The 26,909-nt window shown below is 40.2% G+C and overlaps 2 protein-coding genes across 2 annotated transcripts in view; both read left to right on the top strand.

Moving 5' to 3' along the window:
* LOC116893131 (ATP-binding cassette sub-family A member 3-like) overlaps positions 1-7,774 on the top strand; it is a 90,820-nt gene extending 83,046 nt beyond the window's left edge. The window contains exons 26-30 of the mRNA XM_032895062.1: positions 1,435-1,622; positions 2,284-2,454; positions 2,837-3,027; positions 7,167-7,240; positions 7,634-7,774. Of these exons, the coding sequence (XP_032750953.1) occupies positions 1,435-1,622; positions 2,284-2,454; positions 2,837-3,027; positions 7,167-7,240; positions 7,634-7,774 (765 nt within the window). The remainder of the gene's footprint in view (positions 1-1,434; positions 1,623-2,283; positions 2,455-2,836; positions 3,028-7,166; positions 7,241-7,633) is intronic.
* Positions 7,775-10,749: 2,975 nt separating this feature from the next.
* The window catches only part of LOC116893918 (ATP-binding cassette sub-family A member 3-like), a 91,776-nt gene continuing 75,616 nt past the window's right edge, over positions 10,750-26,909 (top strand). The window contains exons 1-5 of the mRNA XM_032895640.1: positions 10,750-10,889; positions 15,179-15,259; positions 15,623-15,887; positions 17,741-17,868; positions 20,044-20,194. Of these exons, the coding sequence (XP_032751531.1) occupies positions 15,200-15,259; positions 15,623-15,887; positions 17,741-17,868; positions 20,044-20,194 (604 nt within the window). The 5' untranslated portion in view covers positions 10,750-10,889; positions 15,179-15,199. The remainder of the gene's footprint in view (positions 10,890-15,178; positions 15,260-15,622; positions 15,888-17,740; positions 17,869-20,043; positions 20,195-26,909) is intronic.

Below are 26,909 nucleotides of genomic sequence, written 5' to 3'. Positions count from 1 at the left end.
TTTAGCTTTTCATTTTAATAATGTGTATCCATTCTAAAATTTCTATTTCTCCAGATCTTTAAATGGGAGAGCACAGCTTTGATATTACTATTATTTTTCAGTATCCCTCATCTCCTAAAATTTGTAATCTGTTAGTTTCCTTTCCCCGCTTGTTCATGTTTTAAAAGATTTCAAAATGCTTTTGTGAATACTGTTTATTGTTTTTGTTGTTTGAGACAGGTTCTCATTGTGTAGCCCTGGCTAGCCTGGAGCTCACTATATAGATCAAGCTGGTCCTGAACTCATAGACCTGCCTGCCTCTGTCCCCCCAAATCCTGGGGATTAAAAGGTGTGCCACCACACCAGCCCTGCTTTGTTTGTTTGTGTGTTTTTCATAAACCTAGATCTGAAACCAGGTTCTGTGTCTCTACGCATGTTTATGAACCTGTTGTTACCTTATTTAGTCATCAATTTTCCTTCCTGATCCTTCCACCTCCTCCTCCTCAGCACACCCACCTGGCATGTCCAACCACAACCAGCTCTTAGCCCCTGTTCAACCATGCCACATCTGGGCTTCATTTAGCCGTTACTAAAGTCATAATTTTCTAAAAATACACTAATAGTTTTGATTTTTCATTTTGTTTCATTATGGTTGTTACCTCCCAACACTTTAAAAGAGATATTAAAATGTGTCTTGTCTTACATAGATATCATTTTCCTGTTGACTTTTAATCTCATAGTGGGTAAGTGTTTTGTCTTCAGGTAATCTATTTTCTATAGCATATAGTATGCTAGTTTACAACTAGTGTATCTAAAATAAGAGCTAGGATCCCAACGACACTTACTTGTATCATAGAAAATACTCAAATGTCACATCACATACAAGAGAAAGATTAAGGACTCCACTCATCCACTTATCACAACTAAGAAGTCAGGATTTCACTAAACCTCACTTAAAGATTGCTAATCAGCCCCACACCTCTATAGCAGGCTTCACTCTTGCTATTCTGGTGTCTGTTGGGACAGAATGACTGAAAGCTTAAGGAAAAAGTTTCAAGTTTCAAAAGCATTCATTTACTTGTTGAGGGTGGATGCCACATTGCTTATTGGACTTACATCATGATAGGTGGGGCAATGCTAGAGTAGCCTCCTCCATGCAAATATGTGTCTGCAAATTCTTGGACCACTCTATCGTCATTTTATAAAGGTTATCCTGGGCATATTCACCTTCATGCAAGAAGCTCTTCATGAGTTCTAATCCATGCAGCCACCCCTAGCCATAGTGAGTCTACAACACATTGGATAATACAAAATTCTTTGCTGGGACTCTCTGATGGATCAGTTTGTCCCAGAGCATAGGCCAAAAACCTTCAAGCTTTTTTTTTTATATTATCCATATTTACTGTGTATTGCTCAGTGAGTTGTCTTATCTCTCTTAATGTTCCCTTAATTTAGGTAAGGTCCAAAATTGGCTATTGTCCACAGTTTGATGCCTTGCTGGATTACATGACTTCTCGGGAGATATTGACAATGTATGCCAGGGTGTGGGGGATTCCAGAGAACAATATTAGTTCCTATGTGAACAACTTGTTGAAAATGCTGTATCTGAAACCACAGGCTGAGAAGTTTATTTACACTCTGAGGTGAGAACACATGCTGGTGCTCCCTTCGGGGAAGTAGTCTGGCATCTTCCTTGTTTGGAATGAATTATCAAGAGTCTAACCCAGGCTGCATAACAAACAGGCCATGCCTGAAGCACGCAAATGTTCTTCTGCAATGAAGCAGGCCCTAGGAGCATCACACCTTTCTTTGCAGAGATAGACTCAAAAATCTGATTCAATTTCAATTTTGGTCAAAGAGCTAGAAAAATGTGTATCTCTCTTCCTGTTTTGCTATGGTTCTTTGTCTCCCCGTAAAGGATAAAGATGAGATTCTTGGTATTGTCCTGGCCAGCCACCACATAGCTTATAAGTCAGGGAATATCAAGAACTACAAGAATAAGAATCTAAATTTAACTGGTAGTATAGCCAAAAATAAATTAGATAAACTAAAAGTCACCTCTTCCACTCCAAGTGAAAGTGGATAGCTGTCTACTATTAGATTTGAGTCTTGTGTTTTAGTACAATCACATATAATTAGCACTTTCTAATTTTTTCTTGCAACTGTTTTCAGATACTCAACTCTTTTGAAATCTTGGCAACTATTTTTCGTGTAAATAAAAATGTGAATAATAATTAGATGTGTTACCTGTTAAATTACTGCAATGTAAACTATATTCTCCTCCTCTCTCCCTCGACTCTGAAGTGGAGGAAACAAACGTAGGCTGAGCACCGCGATTGCCATAATGGGAAACTCTTCAGTTGTCTTCCTAGATGAGCCATCTACTGGCATGGACCCACTAGCCCGGCGCATGCTCTGGAACGCAGTGATAAGGACAAGAGAGAGTGGCAAGGTCATCATCATAACCTCTCACAGGTGTGCCTCACAGGTGTGCCTCACAGGTGTGGCTTTTGGGATGGGGGATGGAGGTTGGGAGGAATTCTATGACTGTGAGAGGGAAATATCTGGACCTGGAATGGTGCATAGAAATTTTGCTTGAGTATGTGAGATTCTTATGGATGGAATCCTAAGGAATGCTTGAACACATAAAGGAAGAATGTTTATGACCTGTTCCATTTGAAGATTTGCTCCTCTACTGTTTTGGATTTTATTAAAGCTTCATTCCCTGTGGCCCTGATAATGAGCAAATGAACATTATCTCTTCAAACAAGACCTCAAAGTATTGTGTATCTAAATATGCTCCAATGGTGATAATTTTGCCTTATGTTATTCTGGCATTTTGTTTTGTCTTTTCTAGCATGGAAGAGTGTGAAGCTCTCTGTACCAGGCTAGCCATCATGGTGCAGGGAAAGCTGGTGTGCCTGGGTAGCCCTCAGCATCTCAAGAACAAATTTGGCAATATTTACACCATGAACATCAAGTTCAAAACTGGCACCGATGACGATGTGGTGCAGGATTTAAAAAATTATATTGCCGAGGTTTTCCCAGGTAAGTATGGTTGGATTAACTTTGCAAGTGATAAGTCATGTCTGTGGTCTCACTGACTATGTGCTGAGTGTCTCACTGTAGCTTCCCAGGAGTTTTTGGTATGTCTGTCAGCCAATAATGAGTTCTTTGGGGAAATGGTTGTATCTGTAACTGTGTCTGTTTATGCAAAACTTTCAAGAAAAATGGCAAATATTTGTCACTACCTTGTGTGAATGAGTCAGTTATCCATAGGAGCTGGTGTATGATTTAATACCTGATGTCATAGAATTAATAGTTTGAAGATCTCTGGTTTTGTTTTTGTAATTTTTTTTAATTTTAGCAACATCCCATGTTTTAAAAAGAAAATCTGTATTGGTTTGCTAGAACCAACTCCCATAGCAAAAGACCACAGAATGGCTGGCTTACACGGCATTTACTTTCTCACAGTTTTGGATGAGAGAGGGCCAAGATCAAGCTGCCAGCAGGGCTGGCTTCTTCTGAGGCCTCTTTCCTTGGCTTGCACTACAGACACCATCGTCTCTACCTTATTCCCCCGGTTGTCCTCTGTATATGAGCATTTCCCTAGTGCCTGGGCATCTGCTTTTTTTTTCTTAAAAGGATACTAGTCCCAGTGGAAGTCACACTTACAGCCCTCCGTAAAGGTCCTATTTAGGCAGCTAGATCTTCAGTGTATGCAATAAAAATTCAGTCCATAACATAATCAATGAACAACAGTAAGAGTTTTTGTCTTGTATGAAAAATTGTAACTGACCTTTTTGCTATCTCAGCCAGGATATGCAAATCCTGGAAATGCAAAGGAATGTGGTTTCTCAAGAATTCTGTTGCTGATGTTGGCTGGTCTTAAAAATCTGATAACTCAATGATGACAAGAAATTTATAATGGTTATGAGTCTAATAAAGCACTCATTTGATTAAACAATATTAAAGTAAAAGAGTTCTCTTCCTGAGTGTTAAATCCAGAAAGCACCTGTCTGCTGGCCCCATGTACGGTGTGCAGTCTAAACTGGCTGATCTTATTGTTCTCTGTGTACTCTCCCAAATTTAAGAGCACAGTCCTCACAAGGACTTTTAATATCTGTGTGATCCTGTCTTCATGTCTGCCTTATCAGGCAGAGCAAAACATAACAGGAATAGCTCTTGTGAGTTAAGGATTTGGAATTTTATATAGTCTAAGCCATGGGAAATAACATGGAGAAATTGGGATCACCACATAAATGAAAAATGTGGAGAGTAAATGTGTGGGAAAATCATCACCTAAGCATTGGTCACAGTGACAGCAATGCGGTATGGAAATACCAGTGCATATGTCCAAGAGGTTAAATATGCAATTATGCATCCATTTTGCACGATGTCTTGTGATCCAAGAAATTCATTTATCATTACTACTCTGCTCATTTGCTGTACTTGAAGGAGGACACCAACTACTATCCCTTATTAAGAATGTGGACAGATACATCTTCTGGAATATCAGTTTGAGAAAGGTCCAAAGAGTAAGGTGTCATTGCCCAGACATTCCCTATATTATTCTTGAGCAAACAACTATTATATATGACTGCAAAAAGGGGGATTGACATTGCATACATGCATGCATAAATATTAACCCTTAAAAAGAAAAAAAAACATTACTAGCCAAAGGGTAGTGGGCATACGCAATTCTAAAAGAATAGTTTCCTATAAAAAAAAGCAGAGATTTTTAGCATATATATTTTATATAATCTCAAGGAAATTTAAATGCCCATATTTCATTTTATTTATAAAAAAAGTCACAAATAAGATGATTCTGTTTCTGCAATATAGATTTTATCTCTGAAGAGCATTACCAGTAAAATTAAACTAGAATTAAATAAAATTAAATTAAACAGCTAATTAAATTAGCTGTTAAATAACAACTAATGTTTTTAATGCACTATAGGGTCAAAGATAAAAGTATAATACTCCCTCTTAGCACCAGAGATTAAAAGAAATTAATAAAAAGGGAGGAAAATAGAAAAGAAACAAAACAAGAACGTAAGCCATAATTAAAAGATAAATCCTTGAAAATGTAAGCTGACCGTGTCAGCTCCAGGATCTGAGGTGGCGCCCTGGGCTGTCTGGGGGAAAGCAGGTAAAGGCGGGACCTTCAGACTGAGCCAACTCAGTGCTCAGCCACATCCTTTGACTCCTGGCAGAAGCAAACCCAGGTCTGCTCTGGAGGAAAGCATCCCTTAGCAAGGCTTGGAGTGAAAGGAGACTCAGAAGAGCATATGGCAGAGCTAACTTGCTAAGGCCACATTTAAAAGATCCAGAAGACACTCAGCCCTAAAGCTGTGAACATGACATTCCTAAACTACAAGGTAATTCATCTCCCATAAACACACACACACAAAAAATGGAAAGATTGTGGTTGATGTCTACGGAAAAGCACTGCCAGTGAAAAGCAGAAACCCTAGTGTGATGGGAGCACCTAAGACACCATAAAACAGAAAATGGGAGCCCAACAAGCCACCAGCGGGATGGATATCATGAAAGAAAAACTGAGAATGGGCCAGGTACACAATAGAAGGATCTACAGGGCAGCCAATGACATTGGAGAGGATTTTCTCCTCAAATTTTCATAAATATACAAGTAAGGAACAAACAACATGCAATGCACAAAGAAAATAGAAAATGCAGAAGAGAACAAAGGGGAAAGAAAACACACACACACACACACACACACACACACACACACACAACCCAGAAACACCCAAGCATTACTGTTCCCATAAGTCTTTTCTAAAGAATATGCAAATGAAAAATTTCAGATCAATTGAGAATATTGTTGAAGAAGCTTCTGCATAAAAGCTACCAGTGAATATTAGTCTGGGTTTATTTGACTATACATATGTAATTGAATGCCAGTACTGAGGACACTAAAGTAGGAGGATTGAAAGTTCAAGACCAACCTGGGCCACACAGTGAGAACCTCCCTCAACACAAAAACAAAAGACTAAATCAGTGGTTCTCAACTTGTGGGTCTTGAATGACCCTTTCATAGGGGTCACCTCAGGCCATCAGAAAACAGATCACAATTCATAACAGTAGCAAGATTACAGTTATGAAGTGGCAATGAAAATAATTTTATGGTTGGGGGTCACCATAACATGAGGAACTGTATTAAAGGGTCACAGTGTTAGGAAGGTTGAGAACCACTGGGTTAAATGAGTGGTGTCTGTCTGGTCAAATAGCATATTGTTGATGAGGGTTTTAGTAATATAATATGATAAGTGCTTTTAAATGGAGAATGTAAACAATGTAAAAGGAAAACAATGGCCCCATATTCTGTCTCATGCTAGCCCAATACTCGGCACTTGGGAGTTTGTTAACACTTTTATTCGAGTGTTTGTTGTTTTTAATCAGTTTTCAGTGTTGTGCTGCGTAAGTGAATCCCCTTGTCATCTTCCCCTGTAGGTCCCTGTTTCTACAGATGCCAAGTTAGTCATGTGTCCAGTGTTTGCCCAATCACAGAACACATAAGTTCAAGAAAGAGTCTCATTGTGAAAGGGAGTAAAATCCTTTGGAGTTCCCTATGTCTTCAAACTGAAAAGAGTAATGGCCCAGAAATTCCACTTCTAGAAACAGACTGTAAATATTTGAATCACCTATGCTAAGAGCTAGATTTAAAAAAAATTCAGGACATTTTCACAGAAGAAAGAACTAACATTGACGTGGTATTTTTCCTGCTTTCCTCCAAAGCCGCATCATATGAAAATGCACGACCTGGAATTAGTTGCCCCAGACCATTCTCAGCACTGGTTGAGCGATAAAGGCTCCTAACATTCGTTTTAGGAAGGGTAGTATCTAACATTAGACAAGTGAGTTGAAAAAAGTATACTCAGTAACTATGATATACTCCATATAATAATACGATTCCATCAGTAATAAATACTTTAAAATACTTTAAATACTTTAAAGTAAATACTTTAGCCATACTGTATGTGGTGGCTTGAATGAGAATGTCCCCATAAGGCTCATGTTCTTAGATACTCTGTTCTATCCACTTATGTGTTGACCCACTAGTTTCTCCCTTGTATATAATATTATGCAGATGTAACATTATTTTAAGGCAATTTTAAATGAAATCTTCTAAGTTTACTCACCTGTCTGTCTTCTTGTCGTAGGTAGTGACTTAAAGCAAGAGAATCAAGGGATCCTTAATTACTACATTCCCAGCAAGGACAACAGCTGGGGAAAGGTGATGGCCGAAACCATGCACTTTATGCACTAATGCTAGAAGCACACTTATGATGCCCCGGGGATCCAGGCAGTGGGATCATGCCTAGCATTGTGGATGTACTAGCACTTTTATATTACGTTTCAAATACACTTAGAATTTAATTGCCTTCTATTTCTGCCCCTAAACCCTATTATTAGCCTCGGTCACTCAAAAGAACTGCAACAAGGACCTACCTACCTTTAGTTTCTCAATTGCCTATTTCTCCGACCTTTCCTTCTCACCCTCCTGGAGCCTTTTGTCCTCTGCTGTGAATCCAGTAAACACTGGGAAGAGGAAGGAGTGAGTCGTCTGGGTTGGGGACTGGAGGCAATGTTTCAGAGACTGCATGCTTTCTGTTGCTTTTTGCTGAAGGTGTTCGGCATTCTGGAGAAGGTGAAGGAGGACTACAATCTAGAAGACTATTCCATCAGTCAGATCACCCTGGAGCAAGTCTTCCTGACCTTTGCCAACCCAGATAACACAGAGAGTGGCTATGAGAAAGCAGTGCCTTGAGATTAGTTACAACAGGAGATTATGACGTCTTCATTCAAATGCACTTGGGTTCGGAGAGGGACGTGTGTGTATGTATATATAACTTTGTGTAAATATATTTACATTAAAAATGTATCCCCTTCATTAAAGACTTAGACGAATCGCTTGTATATCTACCATGTGCAGATCTTCAAGCTAGATTTCTGAAATACCCTGTTCTCCCTCCTAGAAACATGAAAGAAACAGCATTTGCCAGGGTGGAGAGAAGGTCCTTTTTCTGGAGTATCCTGAGAATAGAAACATTCAGAAAGGATGGTGGTATAGATGTGATGGCATGAAGAACAATATCATTGTGTTGTAGCAGCTCAGTGTGCACTGGAGGAAAATCAGGCCCCAGGCAAATCGCCTTTCCCAGGACACACACACACATTTGGGTACACACAAATGTCAAAAATTAAAAGGTCAGCTGAATATTAATCTCCCCAAGTTAAATCAAGAGTCTTTGCACTAAGAACATGGAAGTCTAAGAATGGAAAGGAAACTTTTTTAAAATAGTGTGTTTTGAGCCACATATACCTGTAATCCTGTCGTTAAGGAGGTGGAAGCAAAAAGACCAGGAGTTTAAGGCCATCCCAGCTACAGAGAAGCCATGAGACCAGCTACATGAACTCTTTGTCTCAAAAACAAAACAACGGCAAAGAAGAATCCTGCGTCTTCTTTCCTACTCTGACCCAGCTCTAAGATAGAAAGAAGGTGGGATGCATCTCTAGGCAGGGAGAGCATATGGTGAGCATTACAAGAAGCTAATCCTCCCTCTAGCACTCACAGTCCGAGAAACAGACAAGTAGGATGGGCAACACAGAATCGCCCAGCAAACAGTCTGGGGCTGCTGTGCTGTGGGCGGCTCGTTCAAGGCTTTCGCATCCTCAGTTGATACTGTCAATAACAAAATTGAAGCAGGCAAGCATAGGAGACAGGTTAGTGCCCTGGGGCCCTATTTGGTAATGCCTATGCCCACTCTTGTCATAGCACTGTTGGTACCCCTTTCCTTTGCCCGCATGAACTGTGCACACACACGGTCTGTGCGCAGTGCACACTATGGAACCGTGGAACCCACTCACACCCCTACCTGCGTTGATTTGGCTCTGTGAACCATACTAGCAATTTCTCTGCCTCCAGCAAAAATCAAAATTAGGTGGTTACTATCCAAGAATATTCTGACATATCCTTGTAACAAGAGTATAAAGGCTGGTATGGCCTGAACTGGTTTGGGGTGCATACCCAGCAATACAAATTCTGTTAAAGTGAGCTTTGACAGAGAATCTCCTAGTCACATCTTATGTCTGTTCACAATCGGGCGTGCAAATGGGTATCTTGCTCCTTTTGCAAATCTGTGTGAGTCCTTGTTTTTACTCTTTGGACTAGAGGCTAGAAACCTGTAAACCTCAGACCCCACTTCACCAACTGGCAACAAAATGATATCCAGAAGCCATGTATATTAAATTGCCTTAGCAGCTTTCCTTGGGGTTTTCTCCGTATTAGAAAATGTGTGTGGAGGCTTCTCCTGTCCATCTTCATGATCGCATCATTGAGTCGCCTTAGGTCTGCGGCAAGTAGGCTTTGCTACTTATTTTTTGTCATTGGGAGATCGGCAGGTGCCCAAAGGTTTGACCAAGGCAACTGGTGCGTAGTCACTGTTTCCCCCTACAGACAAGATGCCAAACTACAATTTGCACAGGGAAAGTTTATCGATGGTATTTAAATGAACTCCCGGCACTATCGCCAATGAATGAAAACATCCAAGGAACAAGCATAGGGCAGCGGTGTCCACTCCCCAGTGTGGGGAAGGTCGTGAGTTCTAGACCCCAGTAGTTGCCCGAATTCTTTAAGCAGCAAAGCTCTTGAGTGCCTGAGCGCCCAAGCTGGCCGAATGGAAACAGCTGATGGGGCTGGGTTGTTGGCAGCCTCTCTCTCGCTGAGCACCAGACAGCTGCGGCCCTCATGGTCCTGTGTGCCCGGGTGAGGGGGCGGGGAGGCACGCTGTCCAAGCTGCTGCTGGCAGGTTGCCAGGCCAGAGCCAATTTAAAAAAAAAAAAAAGTGAATCAGAGGAGATCATCTTCTACAGTGTTCTTCCAGCGCCCTCTCCTGACAAGGTGTAAAGTCACATTAGTCCCCACTCCTTTTGGTACCAAAATCAAGAATAAAACCCTATCACGCACATCAAGCGTAGAGAACTTGCGGTACCTGTCAGAACTGTCAGAACTCAGAAACTCAGAATCATGAAGCTACACTGAAAGAGGGTATGAGAATGGGTAGAGCCCCAGGATATATGATATAGAGGTGGAGCCCACTGAGCGATTGACAGGACAGTCGATGAACCCAGATGAAGGAGGTGGAGAGTCTTCATAGCCCATAGCCGAGGGCAAAGGGCTCAGGCAACTCCTGTGCCCGGGTTCACGGTTAAGTCAGTGAGGACTTGGAACTAAGAGTGGATAGATATCCCAGACTGGGAAGCGGCATAGAGACAGAGAAACAGAGAGATGGACAAGGTGGAGGGAAAAAGGAGGGAGTGCACCACACTGCTGGGGTTGTGGACAAGATGATCCTACGTGTGGAAAGGAAGAATGGTACGTAGTGGACTGAATGATAGGTGTTGCTGAGAAGAATTTGGAACAAGCCAGGATCTGGGCTGGGCTCTGTGCCAGGGCTCTCTAGCTCCAGGTTGGGTTTGCTAGCTCTAGTGAAGGCCTGCAGCTCCCCATGAGCCCCCACCCACTAGGTGCTATGTGGGGAACAGGAGAAATATATGGTTTTGGTATCTGCTCCGTGATCCTTCTGCTGTGTTGGCTCCCCCTACTCCCAGCCCATCCCCCAGCACGTGCCTCTTTTCTCTCGCACCTGACTCTTCTCAACGGTTCAGAGCACTGGCACGTGCCTCGGGTCCACCCATGACTGCACTTTTAATTCGTTGCACGAGATCCGGGGCCACGACCTTGGAAGAAAGAGCGCTGCCCTGCAAGACGGTTAGCTAAGGCCTTGCTTGTGTGCAGGAAGAGCTTCCAGAACTGGGCAGTCTGATGCTCTCCAGTGGATAAGGCGCTGGTGGTTTAAGGTTGCGAAATTGGAGCAGTAGTGGTGAGTCCTCCCTTGTGTGTCTGCTGCTCTCACACTGCTTTCAAATATTCTGGGAGCTCAATTTCCCTTTCTCTCTGCTTCTCTCGCCATTTACCATTTCCTATTTAAGGAATGGGGATAATGTCAGAACCACAGCTCAGGGTGTAAGGTCACCAGAGGTTAAAGGTAAAAAGGCAGGATGCCCTGTCATTGCCCCTGAAGTTGTGGATCAACCAGATCTACACAATGAGACCCTGTCTTAGAGGGAGGGGATTAGCCCCACATTTCTCCTTTACCCAGAACACAGAGTGATGAGATGACTGGGCTGTGTACGATTTGGTTGCGATGGCTCCTGAGCTTCACCCTTGCGCTCACGTAGTTTTATTCTTGTTATTCTAGTTCCCTGATGTCCTGTTAAGTTGTTTCTCTGAAAGTCTGGGATGTAAAGTTTAATCCTGCAAGCTTTCCTGATAGAGGGATTATTTTACTACATCTTTTAAGTTTAGCATGTTTTTGCCATTCCCATTTGTCTCATGATATCGGTAATTGTTTTCTTTTTTTAAAAAAAAAAGTCTTCATTTACTCTTTTACTCAAAAGAAGCATGGTGTTTAATTTCCACATACCTGTGAATTTTCTAAAAATACTACCTTTTATTTATATCAAACTTTCCTAACTCCATGGTCAGAAAAGACACATGATGCAGGCTCAGGCTCCATGAGCGCCTGTCTCAGCCTCTTGAGGAGTTAAAATTACAAGCGTGTGTCAGCAAGCTTGGCTTTGTGTCTGTTTTAACCAACACAGCTTCTTCTGTACTCTTTTGGTTTCCATTAGCTTGGGGTGTATCTTTAATTCTATTTTTATTTTTATTTATGGCCATGTGATGCATACACACAATAAATTTAAAGACAGTAGTAGAGATTTTTTTCTAGTAATAATAATATAAGTCTACTCAAGCATCATTTTTCCAGAGAATGTGTCTGTGTGTGTCTCTCTGTGTGTGTCTGTCTGTCTGCCCCCTCTGTGTGTGTGTGCATGCGTGTTTCTCTCTCTCTCTCTCTCTCTTCTCTCTCTCTCTCCATACTAACTGGGCCCCTGATTTGATTGCTGTGCCTGAATCTGGATTATAGTCCCTGGAACTGCCCATCTCCTCCAGATTCATCCTCACTTTAACATCAAGGCTTTAATCTGATGACTCTCCAGCTCTTCTCCTCAGAGCTCCCTTCTCCCAAATTCCTGTCAATTGTGCAAGGTCACTGATAGAGGTGCTACTCTCAGTGGTAGGAATTTGGATCTAAATAGCCTGATTTCAAGTAGGGGTAAGGGGGTTGTTGAGAATTGCCTGTGTGAATGAAAATTCCTGAAAAAAAAATTGCGCTATAAGAAACAATAACAACAAAATCCTCTGGGAAGGAGTCTGTGTTTGCAGAGACTGATGGACCAGCTGGGATTTAAATACTGTGGAGAGGCCGGAATTTTGTAGGCAGAAGCTAATTACCTTAATCTTGGGCTAGTTTTAGCTTCAGGCACAGCCATGCTTGTATCTAAACTAACACTTCATGACAATAAATGAAAACCTCTTAGAAGCTATTAGCACTGCAGCTCACTTAGCTTCCAACAGTGCAGGAGCCAAGATGCCATCAGGTAGCAGGGCTTATACAATGGTTCTCAGCACCTTGTTGGACACACCCCTCCGATGTGCCCACCATTGCATTTAAAAGTTACCACCCACGATTTATGACTTTCACTGTTCTCTAAAGCTACAAAACCCCTGGAAATTGCTTCCACACTCAAACATGGAATTTGGGGAGCCCCAATCTGTGTTCTGGAACCATGGTCACTCATAATGGCTCCAGAATAAACTATCTTTTATTCCTGTTAAGATGAGAGCTGTGGTTTTAATGTCAACCCCTGCTGTGCCATCCATGGCATGAGGACTGGATTTCATTGTCTCCCCAATTGTACGTGTGTACCTAGTATAAACATATGATAGATATAATGTTCATATTCGTTAAATTTAAGAGTTTCCTTGTAGTTCATTCTAGCTGCTATGACAAAATTCATAGACTATATGGCTTATAAACTGCAGAAGGTTTTGGTGAGATTTTGGAGGCTGGAGTGCCAGCAGATTTGGTGTAATGTGAAACCCCTTTCCTGACCCACGGGTGTCTCTAATATGTTTTTACATGACGGGGGATGAGGTGAGAGCCTGTCTCTGGGGCTTTGTATGCAGGCATCAACCCCACTTATATCCCCCCTAAAGTCCCTATTTCTAAATAACATCACCTTGGCTGTTAGGATATACACAAGTTTGCTAGAGACATAAACACAAATGCTGCCATAAACATAAATGCTCACACAAACACAAATGCTCACACAAACACAAATGCTCACACAAACACAAATGCTCACACAAACACAAATGCTCACCACAACCATCCCCTGAACACTGTTATTGGCAGTAGATACTCCCAAACCTGAAAATTTGAATAACAAACTAATTCATCTTTGCTCTCTGTGTGACATATTTTTAGATATTAGAATTGGCGCAGATGCTGACTACATTACAATGTAGGGATAACGGACTACTTCTGTATTTCAATGCTTATTGCCATTTTAAAGATGTATTAGAAAATTAAACTGACACAACTTAAGTAGTTTACTTGGCTAAACGCACATGCTACTGGAGAAGGTTTCTTTCTTTCTTTCTTTCTTTCGTTTAAAACTTTTATTTTGTTTTTTGAGAATCTTGAGCAATGTATCCAGATTATAGTCTCCTCTCCACCAACTCCTCCCATGTCTACTCCCCCTCCTCCCCTTCCCTACTTACCCAGCATTGTCCTTTCTAAAGGATTTTTGTTTGTTTGTTTGTTTGTTTGTTTGTTTGTTTTTGGTTCATTGAGCAGTTTATGCTGTCCATATATTCTTGTCTGTGTGGTCTTCCACCAGGGCATTGTTGATGTACCAGGGGCCACACTTGATCTCTCACGATGTATTGGTTGGATAGGGGTTAGTACTGTGACCTCCCGTCTCATGCTGGGATCTGACCTAGCTTGAGCTTACCAGGTCTTGTGCTTGTCGTCATAACCACTGTGGGTCATGTGTGCAGATGTCCCCTGGTGCCAGAAGATACCGTTTACTTGGGCTGTGCACTGTCTCTGGTTCCTATACTCTATAACCCTTCTCCCACAGTGATCCCTGGCCATTTTGGGGGTAGTGTGTATGATACAGATGTCTCATTTCAGGCTAAGCATCAGCAGTCTCCTAGTCTCTGTACTTCCATAATTTCTAGGTCTCTGTGTTAACCAATATTTACTGAAGGAGACGCTTGTCTGAGAAAGATTAGGAGATGGATTAATAATCTATTAATTCTATGTCCATCTAGAAGAAGAATAATAGTGCGTTCTCCCTGAGGGTCCTGCCTAACCATTGGCTTCTTGGTCTGATAATTGTGAGAGGTATAGATTTCATTTTCTGGTGAAAGACTTAAATCAATCACTGGTTGATCCCTTTGTGGTGCAATTGCACCAGTGGGCATATCTTGCCAGGCCAGTCATTATGGTAGCTTATGAAGTTCATAGCTGGGTACAACTGGTGATAACTTTTCTCATCTGTTAGCACCAATAGCATTTTGGAACATTGTGAAAGGTAGGCAGTTAGGAATGAAGCTTCTGGGTGAGAACCAACTTGATTTTTTTTTCATGTTCTCTGACTTAAGTGTACAGTGTATTCAGCAGTAAGGTCTTATAGCCAAGTTCTGGAGTGTGCCAATAGGATCAGTAATTGGCAATAGCCTTTAATGTTTAGGGGGAGATCTATGGGACCACACTGACCAATAACTCCAAAAGTGTTAAACCATTCTTAGCACTGGAATTTTTGTTAGATTTTGGAATCTAGTAGGGGTATTGTACAATCCATTTTGAGATAATTTCATTTTAATTCTCTCTCTCTCTCTCTCTCTCTCTCTCTCTCTCTCTCTCTCTCTCTCTCCTCCCCATGTGTGTGTGTGTGTGTGTGTGTTGTGTGTGTGTGTGTGTGTCTATGTGTGTGTGCTCCTACTTTCCTAAAGGTCTTTGCAGTTATTTATCTCTCCCTATCTTTTGCCCTCCCACCCTCTACCCAAATTTAACCCTTCCTAACCCAATATTCCCCTTTAAATCTTTATATCACTGAGTTCTCTCTCCTGTCTATTGAAACTTCTCAATTCCAAATTTCCTGACCTCTAACCCGTATTCCAAATGAAATATGCATATCTGAAGATTTAGATAATCTTAATTTTCTTCTCTTTAAAAACCACTTTTAATTCCTCCAGAGTTGAACTCTGTTCAAAACAATGGCTTCACCAGCATCAAAAAAACTTTTGCTCCTTCTGTGGAAGAACTTTACTTTAAAGGTAAGCTGAACTCTGCACAGTATTGTTGCAACAGCTCAGAGATGGCCAGGGGGTAATTCTCACATCGTAATGGCTGCCTTTGATGTTATACTACTTAACTTTTCTTAGTTCCAGGGTTGGGCCATTCTTTTCTTAACATAGGACCTACACAGAGTGAGGTAATAGCAGAATGTCACATAGGAGAGAGAAAGATGACAGTCTTTGAACTTTTGTCTGTCATACAGTAAAGCTATGCATATTGGTCACCCATGTAAACTAAATGAGTGAAGTATCTTCTCAGCTTAATACATACACATAGCCATTTACTAAATCAACAACCCTTGGGAAAACTAACATAATATTATCGTTCTTTAACTTTTTTAGAGGCGGAAGTTTGGGGCTTTAGTTACTGAGATAATCCTGATGCTTGCGTTCAGCATTGTGCTTTTGACAACACGCCACCTTCTTAGCATAAGCAAGATGGAGTCCCTGCATTTTCCTGACCAACCTGTCAGTGCTGTTCCTTTCTTCTTCCAAGTCTCTGCCAACAGGTCTCGTCCTTGGGAGCTGGCTTATGTGCCTTCCAACATCATGGTGGTACACAATATTGTCGAAAATGTGAAAAAGGATTTAAACTTCCCTATGGCAGGTTAGTTAAGATTTGCATAAAAGCATATTATTCAGCAATTTTAGCAAAAATATCCCCAAACCTAGCTTTTTAACTGGGTGATTATCTTCTATACAAAACACTACAGGGCATCCTCACAACCAAGGATCCGTTTTCTAAGTACACAACTATAAAACTGGTCAAACTTGAAAGTTAAGTTCATAGAATTTTTTCCCAATAAAACAGCAACAAAAAAAAAAAAACCCCACAAAGTAATATTTTAGCATTTGCTGACCAATTGATGGTTTTCTAAGTTATTATCCAGCTGTGTGATGCTGTGTCCCCATTGCTTCTGAATGAGATTTTAAAGTCTGGGCAAGAATAGCATCAGGAGTATTGCCATGCACAGGACATGCACACAGTCACAGGGTGGGCCTGCCTTTATTCTGAAATAAGTGGTCAGTTATTAAAAACATTATTGCACAATGCATAGAAGATTTTATCTGAGTCCATTTTATATAGAGAAAGCACCATGGTTTTGGAGGGCAAGAGAGCAAGATTGGGGTCACCCTGTGTTCAGCCCCCACCGGGTGGGGACCATCTTGGCCTTATCACAGTGCAGTTCTTTCCTGACCACCCTCACTCACAGGAGCTAACCTGAGTTCTACAAAAGCTTTCTTAGCCACTCCCCAGAGCACTCTGTCCCATGACCTAACTATTTTCCAGATCCACCTCTTAAAGGGTCTGCCCCCTCTGAGTTGTGTCACTGATAATTGACCAGTAAGCTCATCGGCCTTTGGGAGATGTGCTCGATGCATACCCAGACCACAGCACGTTTATTTAGAGAAGCTATGGTCCTCACTTACCTTCACATTCTCAGACCAGTTTCTCTCCTGTTTCTTCCGGAGGCAAATACCATTAGAAAGCCTGCAGCCTTCCCTTAGTCCTGTCCACTCCTTAGATAAGCACACAGTCTAACTCCTCTGCCTCAGGAGCATCAGAATCAGGATCAGCTCCTAAATCTAGAACCTCATCCTCCCTACCTTCTTAGAGTGTGGCTATACCTTTGTTTTCCAGCCTGCACAGTCATGATCCATTTTTATGCAAACATAAGGCAATACTCACCATAAGTCATTTGAGTGCAGGCCTTTCAAAGGATGAACCCAACCTTTGTTTGCTAGATAGAAAAAAAGCAGGCTGAAGTGATGGAGAATTTTTTTGTTGTAAATGGATTCATTGATGAAAATGAATGGTGCGAAATAGCTGAAGGAACTGGATTCCTAACAGTGCTGGTGAGATGCAGAAACAGGACACCCGGGAGCACAGGTGACAGGTATGGAGGAGAGTGTGCTTTGACAGCGGGGATCTGAGATGAGAGAACTCCTCTGGTGAGGATGTGGCACCATCAGCAGTGAGAACAGTGGAGCTTCTCTTGTGTGTCTCTGGGAGTCAGGGGTTTGCTGGAAAAATTATACCAATAAAGCCGCGTCAGTCAAAGGGATAAAACTACACGAGACTTGGCTTTCACCAGGGCAGCTGTTAAGTCATTGACAATCTAGGGAATCTTTAGAGTCTCCAATGTACTGTTTACAAACATACTGTATATTAAATAACTAAATTTCTTTTACTTAGAAAAATACAAATTACACCTTTTCTAAGGTCAATCTGGTTGAATTTCAAAGTTAAATTCACTGATCAAAAATCTCAATAATTGAAATATACTTACTTCAAACAGTAAAATCATGCAGTAGCTTCATCTCTCAATTTCTGCATACTTTTAATTCAGATTTGATTACAGAATTATGGAATAAAACTCTTTTTAATTTCTTCTCAAACTGGAAATTTGAGGCACTGCCATACACTCTGCTTTTACAAGACTTTTACTCTCTCTACAGTTATAGGGTTTCCTTCAGAAAGTGATTTTGAAGATTACGCTAGGTCATCTGTCAACTCTAGAAATATTCTGGCTGCTATTGTGTTTGACCACAACTTCGCAAACAGTAGCGACCCTCTGCCAAAGAAGGTGAGAGAGTTCTCCATAGAAATCCATGGCTCAGGGCTGGAGAGGTAGTTCAGTGAAGAACATATCTTGTTCTTCCAGAGAACCTTAGTTTAGTTCTTGGCACCCACATAGGACAGCTCATTACCACCTGCAATTCCAGCTTCAGGAGATCTGAGAACCTTTGTGTCCATATATATCCACCCACAGAAAAACACAAATATACATAATTAAAAATAAAATAAATATTTTTAAAAGAGAAACCTCATGTCTGTACTTCCAATTTGTGGAGAGTTAATGAATGAGACATATCGTTATTGCCTTTAATAATGAAGAGAATAGCTTGCTTCTTGACCATGGCATGGACTTGGGTTCAAACCTAGCTAATTCCAGTGTCTATTGCTGTGCTAATGAGGAGAGTTGTATTCACCACCTGCCAGGCCTTCTCCACAAACTGGGATCTTGGGAAATACAGACAGTTAAGGATATTACTTTTGTTGCTGTGTCCATTGGGGAGCTGTGCATACCTTCCTGATGTTGTGCAAGTAAGCACATTTCCTAGGTCAAAAAGCTTGCTATGATAAAGTGAGTACAACTTCACAAACTCTGAGAATGACCTTTTCCACCGGGTGAAGGTCACAAGTAGATGCCTGGTAATAAGGGAATAGTCAAATGGAGTTTTGAGGCAGATTCAAGAATCTATTACATGGACCACAGATCCTGTTCCTCAAGGAACTCAATCCTAGTTGAGAACACATGTGCTCACCAAGTCAACTGAATCAGAATCAGGGCATCTATAAATACTGGGGGTGATTCTTATAACCGTACCCAAGAACAGACAAAGACAATGGTTTGAATTGAATGCCCCTGGTACTGAGGCAAAGGAACTAAGAATGGGATGTAGATATGTATGGAGCCAAAATTCTGTGTTCAAGGTACAAGCAGCTCTCAAGGGTAGGTAAAGCGAGGTCTATAGTTGGTTTCTTTCTATTCTGTTTGGTCACCTTGGTGTTTGCATGTCACATAATCCAAGTTACTGGCTCTTGAGCGCTGACGTTGGCTTACCAGAGTATAGAAATGCATTTGGTACAGCTTCAAACCTCCCATCTTCTGCCTTCATTCAGTCTCATGTGTCCTGCCCATCTGCCTGCTTTACAAATTTGCTCGGCCTCCTTATTGTCTCCTAACCACACAAGCTCCCTGCTTCTCTCCCATAAGTATTCTTAACACACCTTTATCACGTGAGTAAATATGCCTTTAACCAGGACATGAACTCCCCCAGGAGGAGCAGCTGTCCTTGGATGTGGGCTTAACCTTCAAACTCTCATATTAAACTTTCATATGTAGCTAATCGCTCACACCTGTCTATCCCTGTTAATCTAACCAATGTCTCTGGTCTGAGTCTTGCAAGTATGTGTTCTATTTTTTTGTTTGTTTGCTTGATTGCTTGATTTTTTATTATCTCAGACAGTTTTAAGGCCAAATGCAGTGTAGCTTGATGTTTACTCAGTTCTCTAAAATTAGTGATCTTTTATTTCAGTAATTATGCAACTTTTCCCACTGGTGTCTTAATACATTCCTTCTCTATCCTCCTCAATCATTTTTAGAGAAGGATGATATTTTCCTTTAGAAATAGTTGGCTAACATGAAGGGAATATAAGTTAATGGTCCCTTTTGGAATATCTTACTTCAGTATGCATGTCAGATGTCTGTCTAGGGAAAATACATTTATGATATTCATGAGTCCCTGCTGTGTATACTTACTTACTATAAACCCACAGCAAGAATTCAACTGTTGTTGACACTTACCTCACATGGTAGGTTTACTGTCAGTTTCTGAAGTCCAGAATCTACTCAGATACTCATCAATGCAGTCCCAGAATTGCATATTCCTGATAAACTTTAGAAATCATTTTGTTGAGTTGGAGAGATGGCTCAGTGATTAAGAGCACTGTCTACTCTTCCAGAGGTCCTGAGTTCAATTCCCAGCAACCAAATGGTGGCTCATAGCCATCTGTAATGAGATCTGGTGCCCTCTTCTGGCCTGTAGGTATACATGCAGGCAGAACACTGTATACCTAATAAATCTTTTTAAAAAATCATTTTGTTTCTGATCATTGCCATGTCTTTTTTTCTTTCCTTTTTCTTTTTTCTTTTTGCTTTATATATGTAAAATTTGTTTCTTATTGCTCCTCCTAGATAAAATACAACCTGAGATTTAGTGATATTAAGAAGAACATAGATGGTATGGCATATTATCAAGGGCACACCTGGCTTACAAAATTTCTCTTTCCACCTTTGCGTATTGTGGGACCCAGAAATCCACAGGAAGCAGATGGAGGCAGTCCTGGTAAGCAGACCTTTAACCTACTTATCTTATTAGCCTGTTGCATGGAAGGATGAATGGATTCATATTTCTTCAGACCTGTGCTACAAAGTGTTTATTTAACTGATTAATCTATTTTAATATATTTTAAATTAAAATAAACTATCACTTTCCCCCTTCTCTGTTTTCTTCTCCACCACTTCCAGGTAAGCTCTACCAACCCCTTCAGTCACCCCCACTCTCAAATTGATAGCTTCCTTTCTTTGATTAGTAATGTTTTAGATAGATAGATGGATAGATAGAAAAGTATGTAGATAGAAAGGATCAAGCTAGTATAGCCATTTTAATATCTAACAAAATAAACTTTAAATCAAAAGTAATCAGAAGAAATAGGGAAGGATAACAGGATGACATTTTAATTCTTAATATCTATGTCCCAAACACATGGATATCCAAGCTTGTAAAAGAAACACTACTACAGCTTAAATCACATGTTGATCCTCCTACACTCATAGTGGGAGACTTCAGTACCCACACTCACAAATAAATGGGTCATCCAGACAAAAACTGAACAGAGACATGCTGGAGTTAACAGACATTATAAACCAAATATTTACAAAATATTTCACTCAAACACAAGAGAATATATCTTCTCTTCTGAACTTCATGGGACTTTCTCCAAAGTTGACCATATATTTAGATAAGAACAAGACTCAAAATAAACAAGAAAATTGAAATAACTCCCTACATCCTATCAGGACCCCAAAAATTAAAGCTGAATTTCAACAACAAAAAGCTAACAAACATGCAGAAACTGAACAGCTCTTTACTGAATGAAAAATGGGTCAAGACAGAAGTAAAGAAATTAAAAGACTTCCTAGAATTAAATGAAAATGAATACACAGTACATCTAAACTTACGAGACACAATGATTGTAGTTCTAAGGAGTAAGTTCACAGAAATAAGTGCCTGCATAAAAAACCTAGAGACTCTGGAAATCAATCTGGTGGTTACTCAGAAAAATGGACATAGTGTTACCTGAGGAACCACTCCTGGGTACACACTCCAACATATAACAAGGGCACATGCTCCACTGTGTTCATCATAGAAACCTTATTTATAATAGCCAGAAGCTGGAAAGAACCCAGATATCCTTCAACAGAGGAATGGATACAGAAAATGGTACATTTACACCACAAATTACTACTCAGCTATTAAAAACAAAGACTACATGAAGTTCTTAGGCAAATGAATGGAACTAGAAAATATCCTGAGTGAGGTAACCCAGTCACAAAAGAATATACATTATATGCACTCGCTGATAAGTGGATATTAGCCCAAAAGCTTTGAATACCTAAGAAAAATTTCACAGATCATATGAAGATCAAGAAGAAAGAAGACCAAAATGTGGATGCTTCATTCCTACTTAGAAGGGAAAACAAAATATTCACAGGAAGAAATACAGGGACAAAGAGTGGAGCAGTTACTGAAGGAAAGGTCATCCAGAGCCTGCTCCACCTCGGGATCCATCCCATATTCAGCCACCAAAGCCAGTCACTATTGCTGATGCTAAGAAGTGCTTGCTGACAGGAGCCGGATATGAGTGTCTCCTGAGAGGCTCTGCCAGAGCCCTATTGATAGAGATGAGGATGGTTGCAGCTAAACATTGTACTGAACAAGATGACCCCAATGGAGGAGTTAGAAAAAAGACTGAAGTAGCTGACGGTGTTTGCAACTCCATAGGAAGAACAACAATATCAACCAACCAGACCCCATTAGAGCTCACAGGGACTAAACCACCAACCAATGAGTACACATGGAGCGACCCATGACTTTAGCCACATATGTAGCAGAAAATGGCATTGTCCAGAATCAATATGAGGAAAAGCCTTTGGTTCTATGAAGACTCATTTACCCAATGTAGGGTAATGCCAGGACATTGAGGTTTGGGAGGGTGAGTTGGAGTGGAAGCATCCTCATAGAAGCGGGAGGAGAGGGGAGAAGCATGGGAGAGGGGGAAAAAGAATAAAATTTGAAATGTAAATACATAAAATATACAAGAAAAATAAAATTTAATACAAGTAAAAGCACACAGAAATTGGTAGGCTTCATATATACAAACAACAAGTGGTCTTAGAAAGAAATCAGGGAAATGCCACCTTTCACAATAGCCTCAAATAATAAAATATCTTGAAGGATCTAACCAAGCAAGTGAAAGATTTGTGTGGAAAAAAAAAACTGTAAGACACTGAAGAAAGAAATTGAAGAAGTTATTGTAAGGTGGAAAGATTTCCCATTCTTATGGATCAGAAGGATTAATATAGTAAAATCAGACATCCTACCCGAAGTAATCTACAGATTGAATGCAATACCCATCTAAATTCCAACATGCTTCACAAATTTCAAAAGGACAATTTTCATTTTTATATGAAACACAAAAAACAAGGATAGCTAAAACAATCTTGAATAATAAAAGAACTTCTAGAGTTGTCATCAATCCTGATTTCAAGTTGTACTACAGTTGTAAGAGTCACATGGCATTGGCAAAAAAAGTGCCATGTTGATCAGATGAATCAAATTGAAGTCCCTGGCATAAAATTCACACAACTATGCGCATCTAACTTTTAATAGAGAAGCCAGAAACACACACTGGAAAAAGAAAGGCCTTGAACATAATGGCAGAGGAAAAGAGTTTCTGAACAGAACGCAATTAACATAGTCACTAAATCAACAATTAATTGACCTCAAGAAACTGAAAATCTTCTGCATGGCAAAGAATACCATCATCTGGACAAAACAGGAGCCTACACGATAGGAAAATATTTTTTTTCTAACTGCATATATGATAGAGGGCTAATATCCAAAACAGATAAAGAACTCAAGAAACTAGACATCAAGAAAACAAATAACCCAATTAAAAATGGAGCTGACTTGGTCCCACAGCTATCTGTACCCAAATCCCCTGGGCGAGAGAGCTGGACTCTTAGAAGTGTGGACAACCCTGAGAGCTCAGGGGAGACCACAACTTCTGCTCACATTCCTGGCACAAGAGGAACCCACCTAGAGCCCTCTGGACACAGGAATGTAGGAGCAGTCAGAGGAAATATCCTTCCAGTCTCTGCCTGTACCCAGAGCTGAAAGCCAGGCACAGGAGTGCTGACAAACCTCAGAGCAGAGGTAAGACCACCACTTCTGCAACAAGGGATATGCCTGGGGCCCTCAGGACATACAAACCCAGAAGCAGTCTGGGACAGGACCCTTCTGCTTTCGGCCTGTGCCTGGAGCTGACATGGTCTCACAGCTCTCTGTACCGAGATCCTGCTGAGAGAAAGCCAGGCTCCAGGAGTGCTGACACACAGCCATAAAGGAGAGTCAAGCCACTGTCAAAGACAGCAAGACCAGCTAACACCAGAGACAACCAAATGGCAAGAGGCAGGTACAGGAACTGAAGCAACTGAAGCATCATCAGAGTCCACTTCTCCGACCAAAACAAATACTGGGTATCCCAACACACTGGAAAAACAAGATTTGAATTTAAAATCACATCTCATGATGACAATGATAGAAGACTTTAAGAAGAACATAAATAACTCCCTTAAATAAATACATGACAACACAGATAAACAAGTAGAAACCCTTAAAGAGGAAACACAAAAATCCCTTAAAGAATTACAGGAAAGGGCTGGAGAGATGGCTCAGAGGTTAAGAACACTAACTGTTCTTGCCAAGGTCCTGAGTTCAATTCCCAGCAATTACATGGTGGCTCACAACCATCTGTAATGAGATCAGATGCCCTCTTCTGGTGTGTCTGAAGAGAACGAGAGTGTACTCATGTAAATAAATAAATAAATCTTTTAAAAAAGAATACTAACTTAAGATATATATATTACAGGAAAACACAATGAAACAGGTGAAGGAATTGAACAAAACCCTCCAGGATCTAAAAATGGAAATAGAAACAATAAAGAAAGCACAAAGTGAGACAACCCTACAAAAGAGATCAGGAGTCATAGACACAAGCATTACCAACATAAAACAAGAGATAGAAGATCTTCTCAGGGGCAGAAGATACCAGAAAAAAACATAGACACAAACATCAAAGAAAATGTAAAATGTAAAAAGCTCTTAACTCAAAACAACCAGGAAATCCAGGACATAATGAGAAAATCAAACCTAAGAATATTAGGTATAGAAGAGAACAAAGATTCCAAAATTATAGGGCAATAAATATCTTCAACAAAATTATAGAAGAAAACTTCCCTAACTTAAAGAAAGAGATGCCCATAAACATACAAAAAGCCTATAGAACTCCAAATAGATTGGACCAGAAAAGAAATTCCTCCTGTCACATAATAGTCAAAACAGAAAACACACGAATCAAAGAAAGAATATTAAAAGCAATAAGGGGAAAAGGTCAAGTAACATGTAAAGGCAGACATATCAGAATAACACCAGACTTCTCACCAGAGACTATGAAAGCCAGAAGATCCTGGGCAGATGTCATACAGACCCTAAGAGAACACAAATGCCAGCCCAGGCTACTATGTCTAGCAAAATTCTCAATTAACATAGATGGAAAAAATAAGATATTCCATGATAATACTACATTTACATGGTATCTTTCCACAAATCCAGCCCTACAAAGGATAATAGGTGGAAAACTCCAATACAAGGAGGGAAACTATACTCTACAAAAAGCAAGAAAGTAATCTCCTTGCAAAAAAACAAAAGAAGAGAGACACACAAACATAATTCCTCCTCAAACAACAAACATAACAGGAAACAACAATCACTATTCATTAATATCTCTCAACATCAATGGACTCAATTCCCCTATAAAAAGACATAGACTAACAGACTGGAAAAAGAAATAGGACCCAGCATTTTGCTCCATACAGGAAACATATCTCAGTGACAAAGACAGACACTACCTCAGAGTAAAAGGCTGGAAAACAATTTCCAAGCAAATGGTCCCAAGAAACAAGCTGGAGTAGATATTCTAATGTTGAATAAAATCAACGTTCAACCAAAAGTTATAAAAAGATAAAGAAGGACACTTCATATTCATCAAAGGAAAAGTCCATGAACATGAACTCTCAATCCTGAATATCTGTGCTCCAAATGCAAGGGCACCTATATTCATAAAAGAAACCTTACTAAGGCTCAAAGCACACATTGCACCTCACACAGTAATAGTGGGATACTTCAACACTCCACTCTCAGCAATGGAAACAGAAACTAAACAGAGACATGGAGAAACTAACGGAAGTTATGAACCAAATAGATTTAACAGATATCTATAGAACATTTCATCCTAAAACTAAAGAATATACCTTCTTCTCAGCACCTCATGTACCTTCTCCAAAATTGATCATATAATTGGTCACAAAACAGGCCTAAACAGATACAAGAAGATAGAAATAATCCTATGCACCCTATCTGATCACCACAGACTGAGGCTGGTCTTCAAAAACAACAATAATGACAGAAAGCTCACATACACATGGAAATTGAACAATGTTCTACTCAATGATAACTTAGTCAAGGAATAAAAAAGAAAGAAATAAAAGACTTTTTAGAATTTAATAAAAATGAAGGCACAACATACCCAAACTCATGACACCCAATGAAAGCGGTACTAAGAGGAAACCTCATAGCTTTGAGTGCCTCCAGAAAGAAACTGAAGAGAGCATACACTAGCAGTTTGACAGCACCCTAAAACCTCTAAAAATTCACGAAGAGGAGTAGATGGCAGCAAATAATCAAACTCAGGGCTGAAATCAACCAAGTGGAAACAAAAAGAACTATATAAACCAGGAGCTAGTTCTTTGAGAAAATCAACAAGATAGATAAACCCTTAGCCAGACTAACCAGAGGGCAGAGAGAAAGAGAGAGAGAGAGAGAGAGAGAGAGAGAGAGAGAGAGAGAGAGAGAGAGAGTATCCAAATTAACAAAATCAGAAATGAAATGAGAGACATAACAGCAGAATTGGAGGAATTTCAAAAATCATCAGATCCTACTACAAAAGTCTATTCAACAAAATTGGAAAATCTGGAGGAAATGGACAATTTTCTAGACAAATACCAGGTGCCAAAGTTAAATCAGAAACAGATAAACCATCTAAACAACCCCATAACTCCTAAAGAAATAGAAGACGTGATTAAAGGTCTGCCAACAGAAAAAAACCCAGGGCCAGATGGGTTTAGTACTGAATTCTATCAGACCTTCATAGAAGACCTCATACCAATACTGTCCAAACTATTCCACAAAATAGAAACAGAAGGAACACTACCCAATTCCTTCTATGAAGCCAAAATTACACTTATACATAAACCACACAAAGACCCAACAAAGAAAGAGAACTTCAGATGACCAATTTCCCTTATGAATATTGATGCAACAAACAAAATCCTCACAAACTAAATCAAAGAACACGTCAAAATGATCAACCATCATCATCAAGTAGGCTTCATCCCAGGGATGCAGGGCTGGTTCAATATACAGAAATCCATCAACATAATCCACTATATAAACAAACTCAAAGAAAAAAACCCACATGATCATTTCCTTAGATGCTGAGAAAGCATTTGACAAAATTCAACACCCCTTCATGGTAAAAGTCTTGGAAAGATCAGGAATTCAAGGCCCATACTTAAATATAGTAAAACAATATACAGCAAACCTCTAGCCAACATCAAACTAAATGGAGAGAAACTTGAAGCAATCCTACTAAAATCAG

Source organism: Rattus rattus, chromosome 2 (assembly GCF_011064425.1).
Source record: "Rattus rattus isolate New Zealand chromosome 2, Rrattus_CSIRO_v1, whole genome shotgun sequence".
NCBI lineage: Eukaryota > Metazoa > Chordata > Mammalia > Rodentia > Muridae > Rattus > Rattus rattus.
The sequence above is the reverse complement of the archived record's forward strand: the minus strand, read 5'-3'. Positions and strand labels throughout refer to the sequence as shown.